This window comes from Centruroides sculpturatus, unplaced genomic scaffold (genome assembly GCF_000671375.1).
Source record: "Centruroides sculpturatus isolate CEXI.00-Female unplaced genomic scaffold, Cexi_2.0 scaffold503, whole genome shotgun sequence".
Lineage (NCBI taxonomy): Eukaryota > Metazoa > Arthropoda > Arachnida > Scorpiones > Buthidae > Centruroides > Centruroides sculpturatus.
The window spans coordinates 503,473-513,400 of NW_019384729.1; the positions used below are offsets into that span (position 1 = coordinate 503,473).

General features: G+C 29.8%; 1 protein-coding gene across 1 annotated transcript; it reads right to left on the minus strand.

The window, feature by feature from the left end:
• Positions 1 to 1,257: 1,257 nt before the first annotated feature.
• Positions 1,258 to 5,969, minus strand: LOC111628172 (zonadhesin-like). The gene is made up of 6 exons (XM_023371914.1): positions 5,859 to 5,969; positions 5,608 to 5,790; positions 5,303 to 5,482; positions 3,270 to 3,344; positions 3,008 to 3,196; positions 1,258 to 1,704 (listed from the first exon to the last, which is right to left on the minus strand). The coding sequence occupies exons 1-6, from the start codon at positions 5,920 to 5,922 to the stop codon at positions 1,481 to 1,483; spliced, it is 915 nt and encodes a 304-aa protein (XP_023227682.1). The 5' UTR covers positions 5,923 to 5,969; the 3' UTR covers positions 1,258 to 1,480.
• Between the last annotated feature and the right edge of the window lie 3,959 nt (positions 5,970 to 9,928).

Genomic DNA, 9,928 nt, shown 5'->3' on the forward strand with positions numbered 1-9,928 from the left:
ATTTTATTTTATTTTTTTTTTTTTATTGTACAGATTAATAATGCTTAAACGCTAATATTGTTGAAGAGATCTGGAAAATACGACCAGATCTACTTTTGGAAATATTCAATATCTGCTTGCAAAAGGGCATCTTTTCCTGTCCGTGGAAGTGCACACGGATTATCATCATTCCCAAAAAACGTGAGGAACCGTTGACACTGAGTAACATGCTCAACATTTCTTTGTTGTCCTCTCTTGGCAAAGTTCTTGATAAGCCCCTGTTTAACAAAATATACTGGTTCTGGGAGCCAAGAAGGCTCATTCACTGCGCACATTACGGGTTCAGACAGCAGAGGGGAACCACAGATGCCATCATGGGTTTAAAAAAAATCACATTTACCATCTACTTGTATTTCTACCTCGACTGTGCCTGGTGGTGTCGGGCGCAATAAAGCTTATTTTGTCTGTATGTCTTCTAATAAACATAAGCTATTTAGTTTTTCTATAATGCCCGAGTATACAGGGTGCGCTACGAATAATTGTACATAAAAGAGCAATTCTGGGAAGTTCGTGTATATAGCAGGAGCTGCTTTTTTGCGTGAATATAAGGAACAAAATGGTTAATTTGTTTGCTGGAATTGTGTTGACGTTTGAGAAAGTGAAACCAAATTAAAAAGTAGTTAAGGTGCAATATATATGACGAGAATTTAATAACGTAGAGTATAGATTACAAGTTTCAATTTCGGTTTAAATGGTTTAACAGATTTGAATAGTTATCGAGATCGCACTAGAATCTTGCTCGGGTTTCCTCTTCATCTGATATCAAGCCATACTGCTACCTTGCTGAGAATGTCACTAGTTTGAAGATAAGTTTTAACGAAATTTACACCTGATTATAAGTGTAAATTTCGTTAAAACTTATCTTCAAACAATTTAATACTCTACCATATTAAATTTATTTGTATTACTCTTTAACTTGGTTCCACTTTCTCAATAGTCAACACTAAATTCTGGCATTAAACTAATTAATCGGTAAGTTTCGTCTATTCATACAGTACAACCAAATCAAGCTCCTATTTGATTTGGTTATGAATAGACAGAATTTCGAGAAAGTCAGAGTGTTTTACTCGAAAATAAACAAATAAACTCATGAAGAAGGACCAGAAAACTCTATATGGCCATCTCGTTGGCTAATCGCGATCCCGCCATCAACTATTAGTGTTCAGTGGTTTTATCTTCTCGACCACTGAGGTGGAAATTTACAGACAATCATATACATATTCTCGAAGTTTTGCTTTATTACATAATTTCGAAAGATTTACATTTATTTTATTAAAAATGTCTAATATATTTCACATGTGATAAAAGTAACAGAAAGCTGGAAAAAAATACAATTATAGCCTAATATTTTTTATCTGTTTTGTTTTTCAAGAAATTCATTGTACAGTACAAACCAACAGAATAAAACGAGATGTAAAATTTATTGGAGGATTTATTGAAATTATTTTACTTTTTCAGAATTAATAGAGGAATTTTTCAATTTTGGGCAATCTTGTATACGGACACAAGGTGATTTAGGAGTTCCATCTTTTCTGGCGTAACCGTCGTCACAGATGCATCCAGAAGCACAAATCAAAGGACAAATCAATGGTTTACCATCTTCACTTTTACAAGTATTTTGGCATTGTGCACTACATTGATCGAAATGTTCGTGTTCAGGACATTCTAGTTCAAGAACAGAAATATGTATGAACGTTTTTAAAATATATTAAAGTAAATGAAACGAAATAGATTTGTTAAATTTACAGATAGCCTTATAATTATTATTTAAACCTTTACAATATTTACTTACAAATATGATTATATTAAATATATCTATAAAAATATCCAAACCTCAGTTTGTTTTATAACCAAGTCTGTTTTAATCAGGACACAAAATTCAGTTGGCAAAAGGAATTTTTATTCGGGATTAAATGGTCCCCTGTTTAATCCCGAAGTGCATAGCGCTACCAACGTCTTCTAATGTGAACCTCATACTTCAAATTTTGTAAAATACGTTTAAAAAATTTGAATACTTGTGAATAATAACGATAAATGAGATTATATTTAATGATTATCCAAGGTTGATTTTAACAAAATGGTACCAGAAAGGTAGAAATCTGTTTTAAATACTCGTATCAGAGAACATAAAAGCCGTAGTACGGTTATGATATGAACAATAATCAGGGGCTACCGCATACTCATGCTGTTTTGTACTAGTATTTTTATAACAGTTTACTTATTTTTACGTATATATACTTCATGTGTAATTATTTATATATAATCCAGAATGTTTTAGCAAATATTTTAATGTATTTTATCATCTACAGTATTATGAATTAGGAGTATAATACGAATAAGTGTATTTTAAGCGAGTTTCTTTTCACAAGATCATATTGTATTCTAGTAATTAATGGCACCTTTAATAACGAATAAAATCTTCATTAAGTCCGATCCTACTCGAAGTAAGACACACGACTTCTCACATCTTTTCACCCCTCGAACTTTAATCACCAAAAATTTAATAATATCAATGCCCTAATACACAAACCTGCAATACTTCAAAAATTTTCGACAAAAAGCACAGGAGTTTATTAAGCTTAAAATTGGATGATATACATAGGCTACACTAACATCATACATACTGTTAATTATATTTTTTCTAAATAGTTGTGATAATTTGTTCTACAAAAATGAAAGAATTTGCCCCAAATTTTATTTTATTTATAAATTACTTCTGTTCTGCTTATAATCATTTACAACACGTTACACGTATTATAAATATTCTTATCAACATAAATATTTCAATTAATTTATAAACTTTAACGTTATAGATGTTTAAAAAAGAATAAAAATTTTTAAATGTATTAAATTAATTGGTTATTTATTAAGTAATAAAGTAGACATTGCATATATATATTTTTCTTTTTTTTTTAACGTTTATTTAATGATAGAAGGAAATAAGAGAGATATAGATTATTATACTTACTTTTGCATTGTGTTTTAGGGATACAGAAACTTTTCCCCTCGGGTAGTAATCTTACATAATTGTCTTGACAAATGCATCCATTTACACAGATTTTAGGACAAGGAGGAGTCACTATTGTCCCATTAGTCCAATTACAATAAGATTGACAATGAGCCTGACATTTGGAAAACTGTTCATTTACAAAGCATTCTACAATATTTTTTAATTAGTTTTATTTTCAATAAATTTCGAATTATTTAATGAAATATTAAAATAAATTTACCTCTTGCAATGCCCAAACTACCGTATAAAAAGAACAAGATTATAACAACTGGAAGCATGATGTCAAGGTGTGAATAAAGTTAGTCTATCAGATTTATATAACTAGACGTAGAGGTGATATGTATTGAGAAATACATAACCTGTCTGTTGCAATATTCTAGGTGTGTTACATCCTTTCGAGTAATAAAGTTTCTTAGAAATGTCTTAAATGATGTACCTGCTTTTACGTAATATTTAACGCATTATTTATTACAATGACATACGATCTAATTAAATTTTAGTTCTCTTATAAGAATTTCTTTTTTAGTTTGAAATTTTACTGTGTTTATTTTTCTGTTTGATGATAATTTTATCTATTTGATACTGCATATTATTTAACATTATAATTTTCTAAACAATAATATCCTGTGTTCTTGTAAATGTAAGGTGTTTCTTATTTCCTTGAAAGAGCTATAATGGATAATTTCTCCAAGCCATTATTTGTAAAAATATAAAATTGCATGGATTCTATCACAAATTTTCTTTTCAGTATGTTTGGTTAAATACCGCAACGCAACACAACATATGGGCGATCTGCAAAAGAAGATTCCTCCCGGAAGACTTTCTATAAGAACTACTGGTCCATATTTAAGAGTTAGACACGTAGTGAAAACGCAGAAAACTCCACGTGATCAGCCCATTAATGAAGTGAGAACACAGGATCAATTACTACTCTTCAATGGTTTTATTCTGTCTGTCATTGGTAGGCTCATCTTTCCGTGAATTAAATCAATCGAGACGTTATCTATATTTTTAACTTTGCGACAAATTCCACTAAGCATTAGCCTCGCCCGTTATGAGCAAAACTCTTTTACCGATGAATCTGGCTTGTCCACAACGAACTTCATAATTAAAGTTGCTTATATAATCATTCCGCGTTAGTGCCACGAGTTGCTAAATAACAAACTAATACCTCAACACTAAACAGTGTTATCAATAAAAAAGAAAAATTACCACAAACTCAGTTTATTTCAGACGTTTCACCATTTATTTATCATTATCATTCTGTAACAAGATAAGAAAATTTAAAGGAATAAATCCTTATGACATTATTTATAGCATAACTACATAAGCACTAATATGAATTTGAATAATGAAAATTAATTTGANGCGTTCATATACACCACTAATATCCAATAGAACTATTTTAAACTGGTCGCTGCACTATCACCGAATTTTTCATTGCTTGTTCTATGACAAAACTGAATTTTGGTCTTTTAAATTGAAATACCTAATAAGGGGGGGCCGAAATTTTCCTCCGCTCCGGACGGCTGACACCCACGGTACGCCATTGGTTTTATAGCTCTGTTAAAGTCCCAATCGCGTCATACGGAACTATATTTCTATCTATTAAACATTCTATAAAACTTTAAAATAGTTTAATTTGTTTATTTACCTTCAATTGTAAACCTCGATTTTAAATGTGTCCGCCATTTTTTAAACAAATTTCCCGTGAGTCAATGCGCGACGTTCACTGATTTGTGAGTCCCGGGATGTTGTAAACGTGCGGCACAAAGTTAATTAAGGCGTATAATAAAGCAAGGCAAGGCATACAACAATTATTTATACCATTCCGTGGTATAAATAATAAATTCATATCAATAATAAATTCCTATTACAAATAAAAATAATTTACCGTTAATTTAAAATCAACGCTAGGGCGCCTCTAGTGCTCGTTTTCGGCATACTGTTACGCGGACAGACGGACACGCGTTCAATGGGTTATATAGATAGATTCTGCGTTAGTGCCACGAGTTGCTAAATAACGAACTAATACTTCAACACTAAACAGTGTTATCAATAAAAAAAATTACCACAAACTCAGTTTATTTCAGATGTTTCACCATTTATTTATCATTATCATTCTGTAACAAGATAAGAAAATTTAAAGGAATAAATCCTTACGACATTTTTATAGCATAACTACATAAGCACTAATATGAATTTGAATAATGAAATGATTACAAAATAATTTGAAAATTATAAAACTCGCTCAACTTTTACATTCTTCAATCGGGATACACGGAGAATTATCGTTTTCTTTTCTGATGTATCCTTCATTGCAAATACATCCGGCATGACACACAAATTCACATGGAACTGGTTCATCTTTATTATTACAATTGGATTGACAATGATGAGTGCATGCATCGTAATGCTCATTAGCAGGACAGGCTATAAATATAATAAATATGATTATATTTTATTATAGTAAAACACTATTTAATATTAAGTTAATTTAATTAAATATGATGTTATTTCGCTAATTCCGGTCTTTGTGTAATTTAAGTAAAACTTACGTTTACAAAGTGATTCTGGTATACAACTGGAGTAATAATTAAACTCCCTTACGTATCCTTCTTTACAAATGCAACCTTCTTTGCAGTCTGTACAAGGAGGTTTTATTATTGTTCCAGTAGACCATTCGCAATATCTTTCACAATTAGCTTCACATTCTGAATAATCTAGAAGGAAAGGGCATCCTGCAAATAAATAAATAAATTATAAAATTTAGAAAAGTTTTTCAATTTCAGATTCTTTAAACTATTACCGATATCAGCAAAAACATTGCCAAATGAAAGCAAAATAAAACAAAGTAATATATTTGACTTCATTGTAGACAACTGGAAAAAACGATATATTCTTTAATATCTCCTGACAATTTATATTTCTAAAGGGAAGCAAATGTCGATATAAATATCACAGGAAATTAATTAAGAATGATGCTGTTAAATGATTAATTGTTTAGTTTAAAAAAAAAATATTTCCTTTGTAAAACTTGTAAGTTTTTATTTAATGAAATATTTGATTTTTATTTTCTAGAATTTTTGGTGTATTTTTCAATGCCAAACAATTTGCACGTAAAGACTGAAAAAATTATCTTAATGGACGATTATTATTATTATTTATTTTATTTTTCGGAAAAATTGTAACGATATGAGCACTGACAATCCTGTAAATTACTATGATAGAAGGTAAATAATTACAATATTCCTTTAAAAACAGTTAAAATGCTGCAATTATATTTAACTCAATTCATAATATAACAACAAAAATAAAGAAAGAAAAATGTTGATGGTTGTGTAATACCAGTTGCCATTGTTCTTAAAAGAGTAATTAAGTATAACTAACAACTGATTGTGAGAGTACGTAATAACTAACGATTAATGATAAGTAGTAAATAATTTTTATGAATTGTCCTCTGAACAATCTTCACAAAAATGATCAGATGGCGTACATAACTCACAAATCCAACGCAGACACTGTACATATTTGATCCAGTCACATTTCAGTCCTTTTTTTATGGTGTAAATCCTACACAGCAAATTCTCCCATTGAATATGAGACATATTACACCCATTTTTATACATTATGATGTATAAAAACGTAGCCCACCTAGATTAATTAATAATTGTTTTCATTCTCATCAACTGCGGGGCTTTTAATTAAGAAAAGAAGAATTCAAAACGTTCAAGATCTAGTCTACTTCTTTTCTTGACAAATTAAACCATAGGTGCTGAAGAGACTCTGTACACAGTGGCGGATTCAAATGGATACCATTGTCAAAAATGTCTCCGAAACATTTACGTTTACTAAAACAATTTCATTAACTTTGTATTCCGAAATTAGTTTTCTTTCGACATTAATTAAACCCGAATGAAACAGTAACGTAATTACTTACTGGAAGAAATATATTGTGTTACTTATTATAATTTTAATTTATAATTAATGATTTAAATGTATAGAGTATAAAAACATCCATTTTAACAGATTTTTAAATTTTTTGTGCATTTTGTCGAGGCGCCTTTTTACAGAAGAGATAAACACGTTTCTTTATATTCAAATCTATAGTAAATATACAAAAGAATAAACGTTTAATTTCAAATAAAACTTTGAAAATATACAAGATAATCATTGTAGATCCAGTATTATTACTGGATCTATCGCGAATGTTTTATAAACACATTAACGTAAACGTTTCAATCGATTTAATAAATTTTGCAATTAATTAATAGTCTAAATCAAAAAATTTACATTGCCTGCGTTATTCGGGTTTATGTAATTCAACTTTTACGNGGCTCACGTATTTGTAAAATCTAAGTGACTCGTACAACATGGAATTCATATAAAACGGAATAATCAACAGTGTTATAGGGGGGGTCGACTGTAATTTCTAACAACAAATATCGAAATGTATATCTAACAAAGGAAAAGAAGAATAGAAAATAAACCTACCGTGCCTACTTTTACCATAAAAGTCACAGTCCAGACATATAAATATTAATAAAATATATTTGGAAAATTATTCTTTGTTATTTTAAACATTTGAAAATTGAAAATTCCTATCGATTTGTAGTGAATAAACTCGTCGTATTTTAATATGAAATTCATGCTTAATATCTCGATTTTGTTCTTAACTCCATTCTCGAGATTAACGAAGGACAGACAGACAACGAACTATAATGTAAATGTATACAGGGAGAAGTATGATGTAAGGGAGCAAAATTCAGAACAGAAAGAGAATTGTAAGCCGGCATTGTGGCGATGCAATTTTAAAGTTTGAATAAATAATCGATTGTATTTTGTCACGAAAGATTGACAAAAATCCACTGATTGAAAAGCAAAGATAAAAATTAATTGAAATAAATCCCAGTAGTATGAATGACAATTGAAGCGATATTGCATGAAAGCTGAATTATTCCTCTTAATAAACAAAAGATTTCGATCCGTAAACTACTTTATAATATACTGAATTAAAGGTTTAAAACTGTTAAGTAATTCAGAAGTTTTAATTAAATCGTGCAAAAGAAATTTCGTCATTAACAATAAAATTTAATTGTTTTAAATGGCTTTTAAATATTCAAATTACACGCGAAAATTTTATATATATATAAAAATACATTTTCATACGTTTTCTACCATAAATTTAAGATAATTTTTATATAAACGTGCGACCAAAACACCCAAATTTATAAAATATAGAAGTTAAATTTGAAATAATATTTTATTCGACACTAAATAAGACGTGTTTGGCGCTAACAAAAATTTTAATTTTGCTAAAATACGAAGAATTATACGAAAATGCAATGAATAACAAAAATAAAATATACGCTCTCCACCTCAAATTTAAAAAATTTTCCCCTTAAAAACGTTAGATAGATGACGAGCACGACTCTATTGCTAACAGGAAAAGTATGATTTACAGGGGCAAGCCATTACTAACTTGAGGTGGAGAGCATATATTTTAAATAAAATAAATTTATTCCAAAAGAGCACAGAGAAAACAATTCAAAAAAATGGATTTTTAATTATATTCTTAATTTAAATTACCTCAAATTAGTAGTGTCTTGCTCCTGTACACCATACTTTCCCTGTTAACAATAGAGTCGTGCTGGTCTTCTATATAACTCAATTGAAAGAAAAGTTTTAAATTGAAATAACGTGAGCCTCCTCACGTTAAGATTTCCATATATTGTCTAGACTTTCGTGTATGTAACACGGTACTCTATATTAAGGAAGGACGGACAAACAGATAGATTTCTTCAAGTTGCAACCTAAAAAAAAAGAGGGATTATACAAGCTTATGAAAAAGTATCGATGTACCAAAGCAATTCCAATGTTTACATAATACATAAAAAAGATGTATTTTAGTTAAAATATTTGAAATAATAATAAAATATTTCGTAATAAAAGAAAGTTAAAACTAACTTCGATCCCGTATCGGTAAATTTTAAATAAGTAAATTCTCAACGTTAGATAAATACTTAAGATTTTTTCTTACTTGACTCGCATTTCGTCACTTCTCTTATACAAATGTTAAAGGAGTGAGCTTACCTCTATAGTGGCGCCTCCAACATCCGGTCACTCTACGTCATCAAAACAATAACAACAGAAAGATTTATAAATTATTTATAATAATAATAATAATAATGAAATGGCCGTATTAAGCTGGCAAAATGTAGTAAAGTAATTTTCAATATTTCATTTACGTACGGAAAAAAAATAAATAAATAAATGGTAGAGAAATATCGCACGGTAACCTCTAAAAAGTAACAAACAAATGTCATTATTTAANGTGAAAACTAAACACGTGCACACCCTGCTCTATGTAAACAGAGAGGTCAGGTCTCGTGCTGACGTCACTAACTTGGCATTCCTGGCTAACATTGTAGAATAGGGATCTGGCTATCCTTGTAGTATATAGTCCTTGGGGACGGTTCCTTTGAATTTTTGTTCCTATCAATATTTCTACAGCTCTGTTAAAGTCCCAATCGCGTCATACGAAACTATATTTCTATCTATTAAACATTCTAAAAAACTTTAAAATAGTTTAATTTGTTTATTTACCTTCGGTTGTAAATTTCCAATTTAAATGTGTCCGCCATTTTTTTAAAACAAATTTCCCGTGAGTCAATGCGCGACGTTCACTGATTTGTGAGTCCCGGGATGTTGTAAATGTGCGGCGCAAGGTTAAATTAATTAAGGCATATAATAAAGCAAGGCAAGGCGTACAATAATTATTTATACCATTCCGTGGTATAAATAATAAATTCATATCAATAATAAATTCCTATTAATTTAAAATCAACGCTAGGGCGCCTCTAGTGCCCGTTTTCGGCA

Bases quoted from the DNA above. Each gene is read 5' to 3' on its own strand.
- LOC111628172 (XM_023371914.1), bottom strand. From the start codon at position 5,922: ATGAAGTCAAATATATTACTTTGTTTTATTTTGCTTTCATTTGGCAAT. The intron at 3,345-5,302 runs GAGCGAGTTTTA...TAGACTAACTTT, and splicing joins GATTGAAGAATGTAAAAGTT to ATTCACACCTTGACATCATG. The intron at 3,197-3,269 runs GTAAATTTATTT...AAAATATTGTAG, and splicing joins TAGTTTGGGCATTGCAAGAG to AATGCTTTGTAAATGAACAG.